This window comes from Doryrhamphus excisus, linkage group LG2, assembly GCF_037039965.1.
Source record: "Doryrhamphus excisus strain RoL-2023G ecotype Guam linkage group LG2, RoL_Dexc_Guam_v1.1, whole genome shotgun sequence".
NCBI classification, from domain to species: domain Eukaryota; kingdom Metazoa; phylum Chordata; class Actinopteri; order Syngnathiformes; family Syngnathidae; genus Doryrhamphus; species Doryrhamphus excisus.
Window position 1 is genome coordinate 20,817,083 of NC_136358.1, and position 21,518 is coordinate 20,838,600.

General features: G+C 43.1%; 3 protein-coding genes across 7 annotated transcripts; 1 reads left to right on the forward strand and 2 right to left on the reverse strand.

Moving 5' to 3' along the window:
• Positions 1 to 489: 489 nt before the first annotated feature.
• gucy2g (guanylate cyclase 2g) lies at positions 490 to 10,029 on the forward strand. The gene is made up of 22 exons (XM_058078004.2): positions 490 to 828; positions 895 to 1,243; positions 1,329 to 1,453; positions 3,685 to 3,867; positions 3,936 to 4,080; positions 4,149 to 4,284; positions 4,363 to 4,466; positions 4,543 to 4,709; positions 4,801 to 4,941; positions 5,136 to 5,219; positions 5,291 to 5,395; positions 5,460 to 5,531; positions 5,621 to 5,789; positions 5,873 to 6,028; positions 6,102 to 6,276; positions 7,488 to 7,628; positions 7,690 to 7,882; positions 7,946 to 8,120; positions 8,213 to 8,311; positions 9,549 to 9,640; positions 9,732 to 9,880; positions 9,924 to 10,029. The coding sequence occupies exons 1-22, from the start codon at positions 490 to 492 to the stop codon at positions 10,027 to 10,029; spliced, it is 3,405 nt and encodes a 1,134-aa protein (XP_057933987.2).
• Positions 9,360 to 16,190, reverse strand: tectb (tectorin beta). 3 transcript variants are annotated; one of them, XM_078788205.1, is made up of 10 exons: positions 15,932 to 16,156; positions 15,590 to 15,780; positions 14,296 to 14,447; positions 14,153 to 14,225; positions 13,898 to 14,085; positions 12,807 to 12,969; positions 12,628 to 12,706; positions 11,581 to 11,613; positions 11,238 to 11,338; positions 9,360 to 9,610 (listed from the first exon to the last, which is right to left on the reverse strand). In XM_078788205.1, exons 1-9 carry the CDS (start codon positions 16,005 to 16,007, stop codon positions 11,265 to 11,267), a joined length of 1,029 nt encoding a protein of 342 aa, XP_078644331.1. In that variant the 5' UTR covers positions 16,008 to 16,156; the 3' UTR covers positions 9,360 to 9,610; positions 11,238 to 11,264. The 3 variants fall into 3 exon arrangements, with proteins under 3 accessions (XP_078644331.1, XP_078644332.1, XP_078644329.1); XM_078788206.1 differs by lacking the exon at positions 9,360 to 9,610 and having other exon boundaries at positions 11,192 to 11,338; positions 16,043 to 16,190; XM_078788203.1 differs by lacking the exon at positions 9,360 to 9,610 and having other exon boundaries at positions 11,192 to 11,338.
• Positions 15,652 to 19,592, reverse strand: LOC144894622 (dickkopf-related protein 3-like). Of its 3 annotated transcripts, none has more exons than XM_078788209.1 (4): positions 18,989 to 19,592; positions 18,746 to 18,920; positions 18,450 to 18,651; positions 15,652 to 16,256 (listed from the first exon to the last, which is right to left on the reverse strand). In XM_078788209.1, the coding sequence occupies exons 1-4, from the start codon at positions 19,139 to 19,141 to the stop codon at positions 16,181 to 16,183; spliced, it is 606 nt and encodes a 201-aa protein (XP_078644335.1). In that variant the 5' UTR covers positions 19,142 to 19,592; the 3' UTR covers positions 15,652 to 16,180. The 3 variants fall into 3 exon arrangements, with proteins under 3 accessions (XP_078644335.1, XP_078644340.1, XP_078644345.1); XM_078788214.1 differs by lacking the exon at positions 15,652 to 16,256 and adding an exon at positions 17,402 to 17,757 and having other exon boundaries at positions 18,989 to 19,588; XM_078788219.1 differs by lacking the exon at positions 15,652 to 16,256 and having other exon boundaries at positions 17,810 to 18,651; positions 18,989 to 19,590.
• Between the last annotated feature and the right edge of the window lie 1,926 nt (positions 19,593 to 21,518).

Genomic DNA, 21,518 nt, shown 5'->3' on the forward strand with positions numbered 1-21,518 from the left:
AAATATTTACCAGAATACATTTTTAACATAATGAATTTTTGTCATTTTGGGAAAATTAGTTGACGGGAATATATTCAAATTATTATGGGAATGAAGTCATAATATTAAAAAATGTGCAAAGATTATTTGATTATTTAAGATGAAAGTTGAAATATTTTGAAAATAAAATAATAAAATAATAATAAAATATTTTTTCACAAAGCTGAGATTCATTTTTTTCTTAAAATGTATATAATTTGTATAAGTTATAATCCTGTCATTTTTCACCGTGTGTACCAATAAGTAATAATATTTCATTATTTGAGTTTTTCACTTTATACACTTTAATGCACAGAAGCATTAAAGTGAACATCTACTGCAGGTTGGTCAGATGTACCTATTAAACTGTCCGCCTTTTGGTGCCGCCCCCTCCGCTCCTGTCCAACATCCCCGGTGGGAGGGAGGCTACTTTAAGTCCCGTGGTGTCAAGCCACTCAGAGCCCGAAGACGATGAGGACGGCCGCAGCTTCCTGCAGCGTCGGCAAGGTGCTGCTGCTCCATCTGATGCTCGCCCTGACCCCCAGCGAGGGCGCCCCGAAGCTTCTGATTGGCTTCCAGACTCCATGGAACATGTCCTTCCCCTTCAGCGCTTTACGGCTGGGATCCGCCATCCAGATCGCCGTGGACAAGATCAACGCCAACCCGTCTCTGCTGGGCAATTACAGCCTGGACTTCGTGTACGCAGACACACGATGCAGTCCCAAAGTCTCCCTGGAGGGGTTCATCCATCAGGTCTGGAGGGAGAACGTGTCCGCCGTGTTTGGGCCGGCGTGTCCCGAAGAAGCCGAGGTAGGCGGCCTTCAAAGCAGCCGTCAGATGATCTCCGAATGTGACGTCTGATTGGTTGCTTCCAAGGTGGCGGGCCTCATCGCGTCAGCGTGGAGCATCCCCATGTTCGGCTTCGTGGGACAGTCGTCCAAAATGGACAACACCAACGTCTACGACTCCTACATCAACATCGTGCCTCCTCTCAAGAGGAGCTCCGAGGTGCTGGTGAAGACCTTGGAGTACTTCGGCTGGACCCACGTGGCCATGATCGGCGGCGGGCTGGACTCCAACACGTGGGACAAAGTGGACGCGCTGTGGAAGACCGTGGAGACGCCGCTGAGGTCCAGGTTCAAGCTGACGGCCGCCGTCAAGTTCGACACCAGCGATCGGCAGCTGGTGTACCGCAACGTCAAGTACATCGCCACCGTTGCCAGAGGTGGGTGGCGTCTTTCGGTGGGGAACTGGACGCGTCTTTTTGACGCCGCCGTGTGTGTGTGTGTGTGTGGTGTGTGTGTGTGTAGTAATTGTAGTCGTGACGAACAAAGACGACTCCATGACTCTGCTGCTGGAGGCGGAGCGCCAGGGCCTGATGGCGGGCGACTACGTCTTCTTCCTGGTGCAACATTTTGAGGTCAGTGGCGGCCTGGTGAGTAAAACCAACGACACACATTTTTTTGGACTCAAGTCCAATGTGGTAAAAACTGGTCCATAAACACAAGAATGCTTGTCAGGTCCAACACACGTTCACCACCATTGGGTGACGTAAAGAACCCTTCAGGACCAAATGGGAGCTCAAAGTGAAATATTTGTTCATTTTAACGAATGCACACAAGCAAAAATTAGTACATGTTGTTATATTTGTAAATCTTTTTCTCCATTTTTGTTTTAAAAACTTATATTTTGCTGAAACTTAACTATGTTCTACCGCTGATTAGAACATTTTTTATGATGAAAGATGAGAATCTGATCTTTCTTTGGGTATATACCAGGTCTACCTGCATATACGTTGCCCAAAAACACAATATACAGTATGCGGTGAAAATCAGCAAAAATGGCTGGGATTGAATTCATTCATTTTCTTTTTTTTTCTTTCTTTTTTTCTCTTGCTTTTGTTTTTTTCTCTTCTTTTTTTCTTCTCTTTTTTCTTGTTTTCTTTTCTCTTTTTCATCTTTTCTATTTTCTCTTCTATCCTTATTTTTTCTCCTTTTTTTCTTTTTTCTCTTTCTTTTTTCTTTTCTTTTGCTTTTTTCTCTTTTTTTCTTCTCTTTTTTCTTTTCTCTTTTTCGTCTTTTATATTTTCTCTTCTATCCTTATTTTTTCTCGTTTTTTTCTTTTTTCTTTTCTTTTGCTTTTTTCTCTTCTTTTTTTCTTGTTTTCTTTTCTCTTTTTCCTCTTTCCTTATTTTTTCTCCTTTTTTTCCCCTTTCTTTTTTTTTTTTCTTCTTTCTTTTTCCTCTTTTTTTATCCTTTTTTTCTTTTCTTTTTTTCCTTCTCTTTTTCTCTTTTCTTCTTTGGCGAGCCAGCCAATCCCAGGGCACATATAGACAAACAACCATTCCCACCCACATTAATACCTATGGACAATTTGGAGTGGCTAATTAACCTAGCATGTAGAACATGCAAACTCCACACAAAGATGGCGGAGGGTGGGATTGAACTCGGGTCTCCTAGCTGTGAGGTCTGTGCGCTAACCACTGTACCCCATAAGTTGTCCCGGGGTCCTTCTACCGGTCGGGCTTGAAGGCATGAAGACCAGATTCCCAAGCCATTTCATGTGGCTCCTTCAATACAAAGGATCTGCTCTGAGTTTGTCCTGGATGACCGAGCTTCTGACGTCATCTCTGTCTTCCTCACGGACAATTTTCATGTATTTTTGGGAGCTCAAATTGCCGGGCAATTTCAATGATTATTGGCAGTGTTAAGTCTTCTCTTTTATGAAGCAGTCTCTCTTTCATACGCTTTCTTTCACTCTCGCTATTATGGCATCAATTAGCATGTCGGCTAAGTCTACGTACTCACAGTCCATTGGAATAAGTACCAAATCTTTCAAAAACATGGAAAAAGTTTCACTTAGGCCTTGCTTACTTTGCTTTTCCAATATATAACCATTCTTTGGGCGAGCCAGCCAATCACATGGCACATATAGACAAACAACCATTTTTCGGGCGACCCAGCCAATCACATGGCACATATAGACAACAACCATACTTCAGGCGAGCCAGCCAATCCCAGGGCACATATAGACAAACAACCATTCTTCGGGCGAGCCAGCCAATCCCAGGGCACATATAGACAAACAACCATTCTTCGGGCGAGCCAGCCAATCCCAGGGCACATATAGACAAACAACCATTTTTCGGGCGAGCCAGCCAATCACAGGGCACATATACATAGACAAACAACCATTCTTTGGGCAAGCCAGCCAATCCCAGGGCACATATCGACAAACAACCATTTTTCGGGCGAGCCAGCCAATCACAGGGCACATATAGAAAAACAACCAATCTTCAGGCGAGCCAGCCAATTACAGGGCACATATCGACAAACAACCATTATTCGGGCGAGCCAGCCAATAACAGGGCACATATAGACAAACAACCATTCTTTGGGTGAGCCAGCCAATCACAGGGCACATATAGACAAACAACCATTCACATTCATACCTATGGACAATTTGGAGTGGCTAATTAACCTAGCATGTTTTTAGAATGTGGGAGGAAACCGGAGTACCCGGATAAAACCAACGCATGCACGGGGAGAACATGCAAACTCCACACAGAGATGGCCGAGGGTGTTATCGAACCGGGGTCTCCTAGCTGTGAGGTCCGCGTGCTAACTGTGCTAATTTGCTTGTGTGTAAATCCTATTCATTGAGCAGGACAACATGTGGAAATATTCCCTGGACAGCCACACCCACCAAGCGGCCATTCGAGCCTTCGACATGACCTTCATCATTGGCCAGAAGTCGTACGAAGGTTACGAGTACTACGACTTCTTTGAGCAGGTTTTCCAGAGACTGAAAGGACCTCCGTTCCAGAGCAACCTGACGTCGGAGAGAGAGGTACTGTCACTTTGGAACATTCGAGGAACGAGACGGGAACACCGTGCATCCCGATTGGGTCGTTTCAGGTTAGCACCTACTCGGCTTACCTGCACGACGCCGTGCTTCTTTACGCCATGGCCTTGAAGGAGGTCTTGAAGGACGGCAAAGATCCTCGTGACGGTCGTCAGATTCTTCAGAGATTAAAAAACAAGAACAGCATCCGATTCTACGGTGGGCGTTAGCTCCTTCAACCGGAAACGTTTGTATCCATCCAGTGAGATTCAGATGTTCTTTTGCAGGAGCTTCTGGTCTGATCCACTTTGACGAAGACGGGGAACGAAATCTGGACTATTCAATTTACGACTTGCAGTCCACAAGAGGCACCGTAGCGTTTGTGCCCGTCCTCCATTTTGACAGCACAAGCAAAAGCATCCAGTAAGTCTCCATCTCCACCGTTAAGTTGAGGGAGAAGCCTTCATTCCAGATGTTCACCCAAGAATGACCTGATTTCAGACCGACGGCCATGTACGGTTCTGTGACTTGGCCCAAAGGAAGACCTCCATCTGATAATCCAGAGTGTGGTTTCAACAACGAGCTCTGTGAATGGCTGAGCAATGGTACAGTCCACAACATACAGTCCAGAAGATCCAATCCACGTCTTCATTCCAATTCCAACGAGCATCCTCGTCGCAGATATCGTTCTGATGGCTCTCCTCGTCACCTTCCCTGTCATCGGCGTGCTCTTCGTGTTGGGCATCGGCATCCTGGTCCTGCAGAAGCTTCGACTCCAGCTGAGGCTGGAGGACTCGCGCTGGTGGCTCATCAACTACAGCGACATCACCATCATCAGAGAGGTGTCGGTATGAAACCCGGCCTGTTGGCCACGCGTTGGCCAACCATGCATTGGCCCTGCTGATGTTCATCTGGTTGGCGTGCCCTCCATCCATGCAGGGTCTGCAGGGATTGTCCCTCAGCACCACGAGGAGCCAGAGCGGGAGTGGAGGCTCCTACTCCACCTTGTCCAACAACAGTTACGGCCTGAGGGACAAGATGGGCAAAGAGCACATCTACTCCACCATTGGTCTCTACCAGGTACCACTTTGTTTGAACACGTATCTCCATTTTGGGAGATTTTATGGTTCCAACTTCCTGGGAAAACTCTGGGAAAGACCATAAAAGTAGCGGAATGTCTGCAAATCTTGTAGAACCTACAGAACCTGTCTAAAACCTGCAAAGATGCTTGCAATGATAGTTACTGTAACTGGAGAACATCTGACCACACACAGGGAAACCAGGTGGCCATCAAGTACATGAGGAACCACGTTTGTGACAACCTTCAAAGCCCCTCGGTCCTGGCAGAGTTCAACATGGTGATGTTCTTTCTCTTCAAAAAACATCCCTGGTTTTCCATTTGTCTTCACGTGTTGCTAACCACGTCCAGATGAAAGAGATGAAGCACGAGAACCTGGTGCAGTTCTTCGGCGCATGCGTGGAGCCTCCAAACGTGTGTCTGGTCACGCAGTACTGCAGGAAAGGTAGCCTGAAGGTCAGTTGGAGGACGCTAACGCTAACTGATCATCAAAATGGTTCAACAAAGGTTTCTTTGTCAGGATGTTTTGAAGGCCTCAGATGTTGAGCTGGATGGGATGTTCAAGCTCTCCTTTGCTTATGACATCGTCAACGTAGGTCGATTTACTTTAAAACAATATTAACAAATATATATATATTAACAGAAGGCTAGGACCTAAAACCGTTCCGGTTCTTCCTCCAGGGCATGGACTTCATTCACAAGAGCAGCCTCAAGTTTCATGGCAACCTGAAGACCAGCACCTGCATGGTGGACAGTCGGTTGCAGATTAAGCTTTCCGGATTCGGACTGTGGGAGTTTAAATATGGCAACAAAGGCAAGCTGGTCCGGCCGGAAAGTCCCAAATATGAAGGTCAGAGTTGGGAGTCGGTGGAGACCAGTTTTGGTTTTATGAAGAATAAGATGCTCGTTTCTTCATTGGAGGACTTGTTTCAGAGTTATACTGGAAGGCGCCTGAGCTTTTGAGACAAGGCCACGCCCCGGTCAAGGGGACGCCAAAAGGGGACGTGTACAGCTTTGCCATCATTCTGTGGGAGCTCATGTACAACGCCAGCAACGGACCGTACCACGACGTCCACCTGCAGCCTAAAGGTTGCTGATGAAACATCTCAGTCTCAAAAACATCTTTGAGGGGCCTCAACCATTGTCGTTATTGTCCCCTCAGAGATCATCACCAGGCTGCGGGGGCCCTTCCACGGGGAATCCCTCAGACCCGCACTGTCCGAGCTGTGTGATGACAACATCAATTCCCTGCTGAGGGTCTGCTGGAATGAAAACCCGGACCACCGACCGCCGTTTCGATCCATACTGAGGCAACTGAAGGACTCCAGTCCAGACAGGTCCGCCATTGTTTCTCCTCCATATGTTGAACAACATGATAGCGATGCTAACAGTTCAAGACTGCCATGTTTACAGGCTAGCATGGGGGGGGGGGGGTCTGTGTCCATGGTCAAGTCCATTGTAGTCACTTCCAAACCAGAAGAAAGTCATTTGTGGAAAAGGCACCAAAAGAAGAGCATAAAAGGGTGGATGGTTGGTGATGACCGATTGAGGTGGCCATTAAACAACAATAAAATAATCAAAATGGCCGACTAAAGGGCGGTATGGGGTTTGTGAGACACTAGTCCCTGCCATTCAGTCCTTGTAATAATAATAATAATAATAATAATAATAATAATAATAATAATAATAATAATAATAATAATAATAATAATAATAATAATAATAATAATACATTTTAGTTGTATAGCGCTTGGCTGCACGGTGGTCGTGTGGTTAGCACGCAGACCTCACAGCCAGGAGACCCGGGCGCAGCAGTCAGGTATAAAAAGTTAGACATTAAAAACGGATTCGGTTTTGAGTTGTTTTTTGAAACTGGGAAGGTCGGGGCAAGCACAAAGAGTTCCAGAGGGTGGGGGCAGCGATGGAGAAGGTTCTGTCACCCCCAGGTTCGGATCTTGGTCTTACAGGGGAGTACCAGGAGGTTGGAGTCTGAGAAGCAAAGGGGACGCGTGCGGGGGTTTGTGTGGATGGAGGAGGTGTTTCTCCAGGTGGAGAAGTATCAAGTGTTTTGTTCACTGGAGGAGGAAGGCTGGAGCACAAGATTGACCTCCACTCCAGACCTCCAAAACGTCTGCAGGAATACAGTCGCTGTACCAGACCATCATGGAGATACTCTGGATCTATGTTCCTACACTCAAGCTTTGCGTAGCGACCAAAAGCCTGGATAGGATGAAGATTTCGGTCATCCGGGTTGGGAGAGTTGGGGGTTGGGAGTTGGGGTGGCTGGAGGCTTGAGCATCTAATCTGGACGTCTCCTGGTCACCTCCTGGATCAAGAAGTCTAGGAATTAGAAATAATCATCTAGTATCAATCCGTTCATTTTCTTCTGGTTATCCAGGTCTGGGTCACTGGAGAAGCAGTCTCAGTAGGAAGTCCAGACTTCACAGTTCTTGACCATCTCTTCAGTTCTACCAGGACTATCAGGAGTCAATCCCATTTTTGGTGAGCAGGGTAACCTCCCAGTGAAGTGTTCTTCTGTGTCCTGCAGCCATGCAAACATCCTGGACAACATGGTGGACAAGCTGGAGAAATATGCAAATCACCTGGAGGAGGTGGTGGAGGACAGGACCAATCAGCTGGTAGCCGAGAAGGCCCGAGCAGACAAGCTTCTCTCCAGCATGTTGCCAAGGTAACGGAGCACCCAAACCAATCTCCACTAGTCCTGAGACGGTGATGTCGCTGCCTTGCAGGAACATCGCCGACGAGCTGATGGCCGGTAAGTCGGTGGAGCCTCGCAGCTACGACTTGGTGAGCATCTTCTTCTCCGACATCGTGGGCTTCACCTCCATGTGCTCGGTCAGCTCGGCCATGGAGGTGGTCATGTTCCTCAACGACCTCTACAGCCTCTTTGACGACATCATCAGGATGTACGACGTCTACAAAGTACGTTGCGACAAAGTCGGTTGAAGGCTCTCATGGACGGTAGATGATCGGCGTCTCTTCTAGGTGGAGACCATCGGCGACGCCTACATGGTGGCCAGTGGTCTGCCCATCACCAACGGCCTGCAGCACGCCGTGGAGGTCTCCACCATGGCTCTACACTTCCTCGGTGCCATCAAGCGCTTCCGAATCCGTCACATGCCGTCCGAGAGTCTGGCCATCCGGATCGGGATTCACTCAGGTGACAACCAGAGACGGAGGAACAAACCGGGCAGGAAGCGGCAAACCTTAAGACCTTCTGAGTGAAGATGACTCCGTGTGACTGTGTCGTAGGTCCCGTGGTCGCTGGAGTGGTTGGTAGCACCATGCCTCGCTACTGCTTGTTTGGCGACACGGTCAACACGGCCTCTCGCATGGAGAGCAACAGCTTACGTGAGCCGGCAAAAAACTGATGCTCGTTAAGCAAACTTCATTTGGTGCCCAATCTCAGGAGATCCAATACAAAAATTCTCTTTTGGTATTCTTTTGTTCCGTATGACACAAAAAACTGAATTCAATAGTGGTGTCTCGGTCATGAACGAACGGGTCAAAAGAACTAGGTCACCACCCCTGATATACCCGTTCAGTCCTGTCTTACCCTATCGTCGCGCCTCGCTCTGTGGGTGGGTGGGGTTAGCTGACCGAAAGACCAACAGATTGACTGACACTGTCGGTGACCTTGTTCATTCCGTTCACAAAAAAGAACTAGTTCTTTTGACCCGTTCGTTCATGACCGACACACCACTAGTCATCACCTGTTGATACGATGTTGAGTCAGAACAAACGGGAACATGAGTGGACGGACCGACTCGACACGGCTGACCGAGTCTACGGACAGGGAGAGATCAATTGACAGAAATTACCGAAATGACCGAAATGACCAAAATGACCAAAATGACCAAAATGACCAAAATGACCAAAATGACCAAAATGACCAAAATGACCAAAATGACCAAAATGACCAAAATGACCAAAATGAACGAAACAAACAAAATGAACAAAATGAACAAAATGAACAAAATGAACAAAATGAACAAAATGAACAAAATGAACAAAATGAACAAAATGAACAAAATGAACAAAATGAACAAAATGACCAAAACAAACGAAATGAACAAAATGACCGAAATGACCAAAATGAACAAAATGAACGAAATGACTGAAATGACCAAAATGACCTAAACAAACGAAATGAACAAAATTACCAAAATGAACAAAACGAACGAAATGAACAAAATGAACGAAATGACTGAAATGACCAAAATGACCAAAACAAACGAAATGAACAAAATGACCAAAATGAACAAAACGAACGAAATGAACAAAATGACCAAAATGACCAAAATGAACGAAATGAACGAAATGAACGAAATGACCAAAATGACCAAAATGACCAAAACAAACGAAATGAACAAAATGAACAAAATGAACAAAATGAACAAAATGAACAAAATGAACAAAATGAACAAAACAAACGGAATGAACAAAATGAACGAAATGACTGAAATGACCGAAATGAACAAAATGACCGAAATGACCAAAATGAACAAAACAAACAAAACTATTATTACTTATTACTATTATTATTATTATGTATATTTACATTTATATGTGTTTTTAACAACGTCAGCCTTGAAGATTCACGTATCTCAATCCACCGCTGACATTCTGGACCAGGTGGGCTCGTTCCAGCTGGAGCAAAGAGGAGAAATCGAAATGAAGGTGATGACAGTACATGACCCAGGTGGTACTCCAATGCATGTTCCTGCTACATATGTGTGTGTGTGTGTGTGTGTGTGTACGTGCTCGGCAGGGCAAAGGCTCCCACAAGACTTACTGGCTGCTAAGCAAGGAAGGCTTCAACCCCCCACTGGTGGCTCACGGCCCTGCACAAGCAGAAGGAGGCCTCCAGCTGGCAGCAGAGGTACGCTCGGGACCCGTGAGCAACGCGGCCTGGATTGCGTGGATGTTGTTGTGGTGTATTTGTGACATCTGTGCTCTGTAGAAAACAGGAGGACCGAGCAGAGCTGCAGACAAAAGGACCAAGTGACGACTCCACCGTGCCGTCGGTGCGCATTAAACACCGAAGAGGAAGAAAGTCACTAAGATAGTACAAGCTACCCACCAGGCGTCTGACACACAATTGTATCCAAATTCTGTCCCCAAAATACATTTGATTTGTGGAAATGAAATTCCCTGTTCATTACTAAACATCGGTACATGTTCTACCTTAAAGGGGAACTGCACTTTTTGGGGAAATGTACCCATCATTATGTGGAATATAATGACACATATACATTATAGCGTGAGAAAAATGACTTAATATAAGCTAGCTAACAAGGGACGTAATAGTAATATTTTGATGCTAAAGCATTCACAAAAACCTTAAAAAAACACCAACAGTCTTCTATTTACATAACTGACTTGTATACGTATTAACCAAGCTAGCGATGCCACTATTGTAGCTGCTAACATGATCAACTATATTTATTATATTTAGTTATAATATTAATATTATAATATAATAATTATACTATTATATGTTCATATTAATATAATTAATATATTAATATATAGAAACAATATATATTCATATATGTAAATCCAAGGAAATACAGCTGGAATAGGTGCAGATTCTGGAAGATCTAGAAAGCTTTCCGTGCGGGTTATTGCGTGTAGCTGTAGCTGTAGTTTATTCTTGTAAAATTGAAATTTTTCCATAATTATATACATTTTCTTTGTCTTATTTATGTTACTTTATTGTCATAAAATTACAGCTATTTAATTGTTTAAAAAAATTAAACTCTTTTCATTAAAGTTTTCTTCTTGTAATTCTGACTTTATTCCCATAATATTTTGATTTTATTATTAAAATCATTATTAAATTATTAATATTACCGCTACACTACTTGTAAAGTCAATTTTCAAAAACATATTTTTTTGTTTTGTTTATTTTTCATCATTTTACGACTTAATATTTCAACGTTATGATACTAAAATGTTATTTTTTCTCTAAATATTATTACATTATTTCTGTCAATTTTTTCTCATTAGATTGCAACTTTTTTCTCTTAATATTTTGAATTCCATTTTTTTTACATTGTGTCAAAAGTGGACATTTTTCTGTTGGGGATAATAACGGATGTGCGGCATATTTCCATTTTTCTAACCACACGGCAAAGGCGCCACATCAGGAAATAAAATAAACGCCACACGAGCCAGTTTGCTGGGTTTGAGATCAGGTTTTATAGATGCGATATGAATTCATGAGTACATCCTTGGTCCTGCCGAGCCTAAGTAAGCCCAAGTATAAACCGACCTGAGTCCCGGATGTGGTCTCCAAACATCAGTTGAAGTGTGTCGTTAGTGACGGACAACACATGCTCATGAAGACGAGCAGCAGGAGGCGGGGAGATGCTCCTGCCGAAAAAACAAAATAGGAAGTTACACAACCACCAATCACAGCTGGAGGAAATAAGGCTCCCGCTGGACACTTCATTAGGTACACCCGCACAACACAATTCCAAGCTACCAATGCAAAGCCCAGGAATGTTTGTTGATGTTTCATACCCCTGACAGCGGGTACGGGTGTACCTAATGGAATATTTATTCATATCTGCATATCATATCATATCATATCTGTCATGGTTAAAATGTTTTACCTATAATGTGTCCATAACTGGAGGATCCATTACCTGTCAAGAACAAGATATTTTATATTTATTATATTGACATTCATTGAAATAGTATTAATTATACCCTTGTTATATAGAATATTAAACCCTTAATAGGCCACAGTGATATATAAGAAAAAAAGAAATATCAAATTAAAATGACTTAGATGAAAGTTTATAAATTATATTTTTAATGGCTCCAATAAAAGTGTAAAAATGTAAATAATAAAAGGACATCAAAGTGTAAAAAATAAAAAGAAATACAAATATAAATGACTTCAATAAAAGCATGAAAAATAATAAAAAGTGTAAAAAATATAAATGAAAATTACATTAAAAATCTAAAGAAAATAAAAAATAAATTCAAATAAAAATTATTTAAATACAAGCATAAACAATGATTAATTTTTTTAATGATTTAAATAGAAGTGTAGAAAATACAACTTGAAAAAACTTAAGTGTAAAAAAATACAAAAATAAAATTAAAAAAATACAAAAATACAAAAACATTGCTTAACACCAAATTAAAATAAAATATTAAAATAACTTTAATGAAACTGTGAAACTAACATATAAATAAATTCGAATAAAATTACTTAAATAAATCTATAAGAAATAATATAAATAAAAATGACGTATAAAGCATGAAAATACATGTCAAAATTACAGACAAAAGTGTAAACAATAAAAATACAAATAAATATGACTTAAATGAAAGCATAAAAAATAATAAAATTAAAAGTGTAAGACATATATTACTTAAATAAAAGTGGAAAAAAATACAAATAAGTTGCAATCAAAATGACTTCAATAGAAGTGTAAGAAATACAACTACAACTTAAAAACAACAAATTTTTTGAATAAATTTTTTTTTAATCCTTAACTATAAATAAAAAAAAATAACTCACTGAAATAAAAGTGTAAAAAAAAAAAACTTTTAAAAATCATTGTAAAATGTGGGTCCCACATTGAGAGCATTTGAGACCCATTTGACCCCTGCCTTCCCCAGCAATGGTCTAGCGGGGCGTACTGTACCTTTAACGTGAAACTGAGCTGTCAGGACCCCGCCGCTTGGCTCCGCCCTCCACGCCAGTCTCCTGGCCGGACAGGGACTCTTCAAAGCCAGGAACCAATGACATAAAGGACAGGAAGGTACGGCACCGTGAGTCGAGCGAGATGTCGTTCATCCCCTGCGAACATGTTGTGTGACTCACGGGCTGACACACGAGCCGCTCGCCGTCGCACACGTGAACCTCGCAGTGAAGCCAAACCATGGACACCTTCTCCTGGCCCTGGAAGCGGAACGACTTGAACTTGAAGGTGGAGCGGCCCTCTTTGGCGTTCTCGAAGATGATGACGGAGTCGTCGGACGGGCAGCTGTTATTCATGACCAAATCATGTTGTTTGGGGTTTAAATATGGACCATTATTGGTACAAAAATATTAAATATTTAAGCAGATTTCCACATTTTGTTGCATTTTCCAAAATAAAATGTTTAAATAAGGTAAAATCCAAATAAAAGGCATTTATTATATTAACATTCATTGAAATAGTATTAATTATACCCTTGTTATATGGAATATTAAACCCTTAATATGTGACAGTGATATATAAGAAAGAAAGAATTATCAAATTAAAATGACTTATATGAAAGTTTATAAATTATTTTTTAATGACTTACATAAAAGTGTAAAAAATTAAATAATAAAATGACATCAAAGTGTAACAAATAAAAAGAAATACAAATATAAATGACTAAATTAATATAAAAATAATAAAATGTGTAAAAAATACAAATGAAAATTACATAAAAATTTAAAGAAAATAATAATAAATTCTAATAAAAAAGGATTTAAATACAATACAATGATTTAAAAATGTTGAAATGATTTAAATAGAAGTGTAAAAAATACGAAAATACAAAGAAATTGCTTAATACCAAATGAAAATAAAATGTAAAATAAAAATAACTTAAATGAAAGTTTAAAAATAGTTTTTTTTTTAATTAGTTCAATTAAACTGTGAAACTAACTTATTTAAATAAATTCTAATAAAATGACTTAAATAAAACTGTAAGAAATAATAGAAATAAAAATGACGTATAAAAGCATACAAATAAACAAGTAAAAGTGTAACCAATAAAAATACAAACAAATATGATGATTATTGGTACAAAAATATAAAATATTTAAATATTTATGCAGATTTCCATATTTTGTTGCATTTTCCAAAATAAAAATATTGAAATAAGGTAAGATCCAATTGAAAAGGCATTCAGATGACCTTGAAAGACCATCAAAGTTACCTGTTGATGATGAGGCTCCACCTCTTCCTGTCTGTGGAGTAAGGCGTGGGCGTGGCCCAGCAGTTGGCGATGACCACTTTGAACCTGCTGCTGAGCCCTTTGGCCTCAACGCCGATGAAGACATCGGAGCCGATCTCGGAGGTGTCGATCACGTACGGGGCCTCTTTGGCGTACAAGAACTTGGCATTCTGTAGGAAACGTTCATTTCACCTTTGACCTTTTCCCGTTAGCATAACAAGCGTGCGGAACACTCACCGTGAACACGCCCAGGGACAACTGGGACATAAACGTGCCGGAGGTGCCATTGTTGACATAAACGGTGGCCACTCTGGAAAAAGCAGACGATTGAGTCCGAGCGTCTTCTCGGGGCGCCGCTAGCCGGACGGGTGGGCGTTTACCTTTGGCTGAAGACGGCGTTGTTGACCACGTAGAACGCGCGGTACACGCAGCTGAAGGTGTAGTTGACCGGCTGGTTTCGGAGCGTCAGCGACGTATCGTTGGACACCACCGAGTTGTAGAAGACGTACTTGGCGTCTTTGCCTGGAATGTACTGTAAGGGTACAACAACTGGACTGTACCATGGAGAGACCGGGTGGGGCGTTTAAATACCAAAATAACCCTTTGTTACCCCAGGGTACCAAGCATGGTCAGACTTGAGGCCCAAAATGGACCCCCAGGCTGCACTTTGGACACCCCTAGCTTTGACAAATTACATATGAGACTTTAGTACTTATATGTCTTGTCTTCAAGGACGGCTATTCATGCTGACTGGCAGGTCAAACTGGGTCAAAGACCCCGCCCCCGCTCCCTCCCCAGCCAGCCCCCACCATGATGTTGTAATGATGGGCGGCTGATTTTGGCCAGCAGAACATAAGTCACACAGGCGTCACACAGCGATGGTGTGGCTGTGGGGGGGGGGGGGGGGGGTGAGATGTTTGGCTGCTTAAAGGAAAAATTGCACAACTTTTCAGTGTTCCTCAAAAAGGAATGTCACCCTGGAATGTCACCCTGGAATGTCACCCCGGAATGTCACCCCAGAATGTACCCCGGAATGCACCCTGGAATGTCACCCCGGAATGTCACCTCAAAATGTCACCCCGGAATGTACCCGCAGAATGTCACCCCAGAATGTCACCCCGGAATGTCACCCCGGAATGTACCCTGGAATGTCACCCTGGAATGTCACCCCGGAAGGTCACCTCAAAATGTCACCCTGGAATGTACCCCGGAATGTCACCCTGGAATGTCACCCTGGAATGTCACCCTGGAATGTCACCCTGGAATGTAACCTCAAAATGTCACCTCAAAATGTCACCCCGGGATGTCACCCCAGAATGCACCCCGGAATGTACCACCGGAATGTCACCCCGGAATGTCACCTCAAAATGTCACCCCAGAATGTCACCCTGGAATGTCACCCCGGAAGGTCACCTCAAAATGTCACCCTGGAATGTACCCTGGAATGTCACCCTGGAATGTCACCCTGGAATGTCACCTCAAAATGTCACCCCGGGATGTCACCCCGGAATGCACCCCGGAATGTCACCCGGAATGTACCCCCTGAATGTCACCTCAGAGACTACCACCAAGGCCTACAATAATAAAGGAGGGTCTCATCATGCTTGGGAGCTAGCAGGCTACTTCCGCCCCTTCCATGTTTCATTAGGGGCGGTCCCAAGGACCTGGCCTCACCTCAGACTGGGTGCCGCAGTACGAGTGGTTCCTGGGCGTCAGGTCGGGGATGATGAAGCGGTAGTAGCCCGAGCTGTGCACCCCGGTGGAGCAGACGCCCCCCAGGGACAGCTGCTCCAACTCCCAGCCGTACGGACACTCCGGCACTTTGGCGATGATGGCGTTGGGGAAACACGACACCATGATGTAATCTGAGACGCCACACAAACAACAATATTTGATATTTCCTGTAGGTGGCATCTGCGCGGAGCCCTAATGGCTGGACGGGACAATAAATAAAAATAATGTGATCCAGACTGTGCATTTGGAAGACATCAAAATGGATCATCAAGTGCTCCTTACCTGCTTTTTGGGGAACGCAGGTCCACGTGACAGGAAGCAGCGTGAAGATGAGGGCGGCGGCGTCAACAGCGGCCATGTTGCAACGTTACAGAAGCTGAAAAAACCGCTCACCTGTGTTTTGTCAGCCGTCCCTCACGGCTCCACGGCAAACATCTTCATCTTTTTATACGGCGGTGGGTTCCCAGCCCCGGACCTGGACCATTGTGGACCGGCTGACAAAAGCCCTCTGTGCTGCTCCGACATTGACTTTCAAATGACCGGACTCTCACGGGACCCCGATCCTTTTGGAGCCATGGACCTGGTGGAAATGCGCCACTTTCTCCACCTGAAAGTGCAGACTTCTTTAAAAATCACTTCCATACAACTTCAATGTTTATTTTGTTTATTATTGTTCTTAGTTTTACCAATAAAGTGCAGTTTATATTATGTTTTTCTCAACAATAAATCATATGACCCAGGAACAATTCATCGACTGGACAATTAAAACCAAAAAGGTTTCCTTTTTGCGCTACTTCATTTATCACTGTTAACTGGTTCCAGACCTGACGGTGATAAGTGAACCTACCGCCAGATATTTTATTTATTAATGGAATATTTCTCATTGTTAATAGAAAACCTGTTTTTTACCTTCTAAATATGACTTTGTTAACATTATTAGAGCCCTCTTGACATGACATAACACCCCTACAACCACCTTTATGCTATTATTACCAGATATAGCAGATATAGCAAGAGAAATTCAGACATAAATAAGGCACAATATCGATTCACATATGTTAGCATCATTGTTTTTTTTACTTGTTGTGAACAGTACTTCCTGTGGTGGCTATTGTCACAATTACTGACACCTAATGACCTGTGTTCCCTTTTTCTGTGCATTATAACGCAAGAAAACAAGTGAATATGAGCTAGCTTACAATGCTGTCATTGGGATACAACTATTTTGACTACGAAGCCCCCTAAAAAAAAAAAGATAAAAAATGCTAACATGTAATAGTTGCAGTATCTTGCTCTATTTTGATTTTTTTGAAGCGCATTGATACATATACTTATGCTAGTTCTTATGCTAGGCAACTACAACAGCAACAACTACACTTGTCCTTCTCATCGGGATGGCTGTGTCTTCCAGCACGTGTGCTCCAGTCCTCAGGTAAAAATTGCTGAAGGCAAACACTAGTCGGCGAGAACACTAATCTAGAAAATTTAGCATACGTTGACATACATTTAGTATGCATAAAATAAATATGCTAAATGCTAAATACATTTAGCATTTATCTTTAAAGGCACAGATTGTAACTATTTCGCCACATGAGGGTCAAAATGGTGGAAAAAATCTGTCAGTACGATGCGAGTACAAGTAGTATTTTCTGACCTGAGTCACTGAGAATGAAATTCCTGCACCAAAGCCATGAAAAGAGCAAAGATGCTGAATGCAAAGTGCAGCCGATTAGCATGAGAAGGAGGCGCAGATAGCATCTAACAGCAGCTCACGTTGCAGCAACAAGCGGCTTTTATTTAACAAAACGCCCGCCGGCGCAACAACGTGTCAGCCGCACACCGAATGCATCCAAAAGTCGAGAAAAGTTCAAGTTCCAAACAGGAGCCGAGGCATGTTTATTGCTTCTAGTACCATGAAAAGTGTACACTGTAGTGCTTTAGGGCAAATATACAACATCAGAAAAATATACAAACATAAAAAGACAACACTTTGATACAATCCTGTACAGTATAATTCATAATAAATAGCTTCATGTGGAGGTTGGGGTTAGCTTTTGGGTACTTGGCACGTCCAGCTGGTGCGGTCCGCCTGGTAAATAAAATCCCTCCTGAAACGTAAAAAATAGTTAATCTTTAAAATGTACTTTGTATGTACTGTAAAATGTACTGTAATCATCCACAATGCATAAATATTATATATATATATATACATAAAATAAATTAATAAAAATAAAAACTATATTAGGAAAGCAGGAAGTGAACAAATGTAAGTTACTGATTGCAAAACTGCTATATATCACTATATTGACAGTTACAATGGTACCCATTATGTCATTGTACGGTCACAAAAAAATGTTTAAAAAAAATTTGAAAAAAAAAATCGATTCTGCTCCCCTACAAAGTAAACAAAGTGAAATGCCAATTTTTCTCTGAAGAAATAAAAAATATATATAAATAAATAAATTAAAATGACTAAAATTACCTCCTTTCCCCTTGCTCAACTAATCAGCAGTCAGAACACAGTCGAGATGCATTCAAGGACTTGCGGTGAGTCGGAGATTTCACATTAATTTAGAAAATGGACATTTCCCCGACTTTGGCCTTAAAAAAATTCACCACACTCGGTGAAGTGAGGCTCCAGGGTTGCCGACCCCTAGACTTTATACACGCAGTCTATTTTTATCTGTTTTTATATCTTTAGAAGACACGGTAAAGAGAAAGACATTAATTGGGTATGATGGGCAAGTACAATTTTCTTTGAAATGAAAAGACAGTACAACACTAAAAGTGCACTACTCACTCTCTCCTCCGTGGGGTGCTGTTCTCTCGACACAGCAGCCCCTCGTCGCACGGGCAAATCTGGTTGATGCTAAAGGCCAAGCCCCCGTCGGGTACGTAGCAGCTCTCGCCACTCACCAGCCGCCGCTTGCACACGTGCTCGCCGTGGTGTCGGGCGCAGCACATGGACGTCCCACAGTCCCGGTCTGCCTTGCAACGGGCACCTGGGAACACAACACGGGCGGTTAGCTCAGCCGTTGACATGATGACGTGATGACGTGATGGCGTTCTGGCGGGCGCACGAGCCAGCACGATTACCTTCCTGTCCGTTGGGAATTCTGCGATGGCACTTCCCGAACATGCAGCTGAGGCCGCGGACGCACTGCGCATCTCTGCGGCAGTAGTGACCCTCCCCGCGGAGTGGCACGCACAGGCCAAAATGGCGGTCACAGGAGAAGCCCCGTCCGCAGGCCCTGTCGTGGTCGCACGCCGCCTAAAGATGACAGCAGGAAGCGTTAAAGACTTTTCGAGAAGGGCTTCTAAAGCTAAAGGCTCTCTTACCGTGGGGGCCCTGGCAGGGGGGGCACCCTCCCTGAACGCCACCGCCCCCTCTTTGGGCGGACTGTGAGGCATATTGAGCATCCAGGCCCAGATGTGCGCATCAGCCCAGGAGAAGCACACGCACAGGCTCACCGTCCACAGACTCCACAACATGGCGGCGCTCGTAAAGGGCGGCAAATCAAGCGAGGTCACGGCGACACGAGACACAAAACGCAGCGACACGAGACGCGGCTTTACGGCTTGTGGTTTCTCCTCAGACGCAGCTGGAAAATCCAAGTGTCAGTGACAGTGGACGGCTCCTCTTCCACTTTTATAAGGCACGCCGCCCACCACCGAGCCCCCCCCGGCCCCCTACTGGGCTGTTTGTCCAAGTACCCGGGGAGGAGGAGGAGACAATTAGTTGTTAATGGATTAGTTAAGACGCATAGGTCACCGCCCACAGCAAGGAGAGTGTCAACATCACCCATCATGGCCCCTGGGGCGGTGGGCGGGAGGGGGCGGGTACATGGATGTGAGTGCCACCAATGTGCGTGTTGACAAAAAGCTGAGGTCGTCACGTTTCGTTGCTCGTCGGCTGAGACTCGGTGGCCCCCTCCGCCCCAAAAAAAAACAATCCAAAAAAACAATCCCCCCCCCTCAACCTCAGACCCCATGCCAGGAGCAATTTGCAGAAGTGCACCCTGCAGACGACCCCATGATCTCATTAAATGTAATTACCATCAGCTATTAGTTCTCAGGGGGGAGATGGGGTCGATTGGTGGGATGGGGGCTGGGGGGGTGGGGACCACCAGTTTCTCCTGAACAACTTTTTTTTTCCCAGCAATTTTTGGATGCAATCTAATATAAGCTCAATCGTACATTTTAGTTATTACTACTTACAATAAGTAGCTAAATAAATATTCAGTCTTCAAAATTTTGTTTATTTTTTGTTTCTTTCTGCTTTTTCTTTTTTTTACGGAGTCGCCACAGCGGATCTTTTTGATACGCATTCTGATTTGGCTATTAAAACTAATTTTACAGGTTTTTTGTGCCTAAATTAAGCATTTTTAATGTAAAATTACAAAATAATAATAAAAAAAAAATAAAAATAAAAATAACTTAAATGATATTAGGAAAACAGGAAGTGAACAAATGTAACAGTTACTGATTGTAAAAGACAACAAGAAACAGTCCCAATGCTAACATGTATCACTATATATGATGTCTTATTTATGTCTTATATGTCTTCTTGGTGACTATAGGGGTGTTAGATTCATATCGAGAGGGCTCTAATGATGTTAAAAACCTCATTTAGAAGGTGGCGAACAAGTTTTCTATGGTCAAATTACCGAAATATTCCATTTATGAATCAGGAACCGTACTTTGTGGAAATTCACTTATGGTGGTCGAGTCTAGAACCAATTAGCCTCGATAAACGAGGCATTACTATATACGATAATCAGAATAATCTCAATTTAAAATCTCAATTAAATCATCTCTTGTTATGTCTACGATATCAAGTAATATGATTGTAAAAGTGACTATAGGGGTGTTATTTCATGTCTCTAAAAATATTAAGAAGTGTACTTAGAAGGTCATGAACAGGTTTTCTAACTATTAGTAAGTAATAAGTAACTATGAAAATTTATCATATGTCGAAAAGTGTCATTATAAGAAACATGAGGCCAATTAGTATTTTTAGGTCCAACTTAGCGGCGTCTCATTTGCATGTTGTTAGCGGCAGACGGAGCTGATCGTTATCCCGCCCCCGGCGACTTAAGTCCTTATCAAAACACGCTAGCACAGACTAATGGTGTGATTGGCGCTCAATTAGTCCACACAATGGCTGCTACTGCTTCCATTAGCAATATGTAAATACGCAGCATTTCATTCTTGCGTATTGGTACCATCACAGAAGATCGTTTATGTTTGTACACTTGGAGGAACATCGAGCATCACAACGCCGACGTCTGCTCCCGCTTCTTATCAAGCACGCATTCTTGTTGTCCGCTTGTGGCGACACCATGATGGCCCCCGCTTGTATTTGTTTAGCCGCCGCCAACAGCAGATAAGTGTCTCCACACAGTCCTAAACATGCCCCCCCCCGCCCCCCCCCAGTGTTAATGACTCGGCTAATGACCTTCCTAATGAATGTGCTCCCTGTCACAATCAACACAGCAGCGAGTCTTACAATTGGGGGGCCAGGGTGGTGATCTTTGGCCATTGTAATGGACCTTGAACCCCCCGCGGGGAGCGATGAATGGGGCAGACTCCTCGCGCAGCCCCCCCCCCGATCACACAGCAAATCAAAACACTGAACATTTATGCATAATTTCTTCATTTAGAATCTATTTAACAATCTCTTAGCTTATGTTTTGCTAGTTAGTTTGGGTAACATTGACAAAAATCAACAAAAAATGACAAAAATTAAATTACTTTTAAGAAGTAAACGTCCCTTGTAAAATAACCTCCCAACATAAAATGACACCATATAACAAAATGTATTGTAATAAAGTTACACTCGACCCCCCCCCCCCCTCCCCTCTCCAAG

What these genes read in the sequence shown, in the direction of transcription:
- tectb (XM_078788205.1), bottom strand. Translation starts at nt 16,007, where the DNA reads ATGGCCGCTGTTGACGCCGCCGCCCTCATCTTCACGCTGCTTCCTGTC. An exon ending in AACGCCGTCTTCAGCCAAAG is followed by an intron (nt 14,226 to 14,295) that starts GTAAACGCCCAC and finishes TGCTTTTTCCAG; the next exon opens with AGTGGCCACCGTTTATGTCA. An exon ending in TGTCCCTGGGCGTGTTCACG is followed by an intron (nt 14,086 to 14,152) that starts GTGAGTGTTCCG and finishes CGTTTCCTACAG; the next exon opens with AATGCCAAGTTCTTGTACGC.
- LOC144894622 (XM_078788209.1), bottom strand. Translation starts at nt 19,141, where the DNA reads ATGTTGTGGAGTCTGTGGACGGTGAGCCTGTGCGTGTGCTTCTCCTGG. An exon ending in AATTCCCAACGGACAGGAAG is followed by an intron (nt 18,652 to 18,745) that starts GTAATCGTGCTG and finishes TTGTGTTCCCAG; the next exon opens with GTGCCCGTTGCAAGGCAGAC. An exon ending in AGCACCCCACGGAGGAGAGA is followed by an intron (nt 16,257 to 18,449) that starts GTGAGTAGTGCA and finishes CTGCACTTTCAG; the next exon opens with GTGGAGAAAGTGGCGCATTT.
- gucy2g (XM_058078004.2), top strand. Translation starts at nt 490, where the DNA reads ATGAGGACGGCCGCAGCTTCCTGCAGCGTCGGCAAGGTGCTGCTGCTC. An exon ending in ACCTGACGTCGGAGAGAGAG is followed by an intron (nt 3,868 to 3,935) that starts GTACTGTCACTT and finishes GGGTCGTTTCAG; the next exon opens with GTTAGCACCTACTCGGCTTA. An exon ending in GGATGTACGACGTCTACAAA is followed by an intron (nt 7,883 to 7,945) that starts GTACGTTGCGAC and finishes CGTCTCTTCTAG; the next exon opens with GTGGAGACCATCGGCGACGC.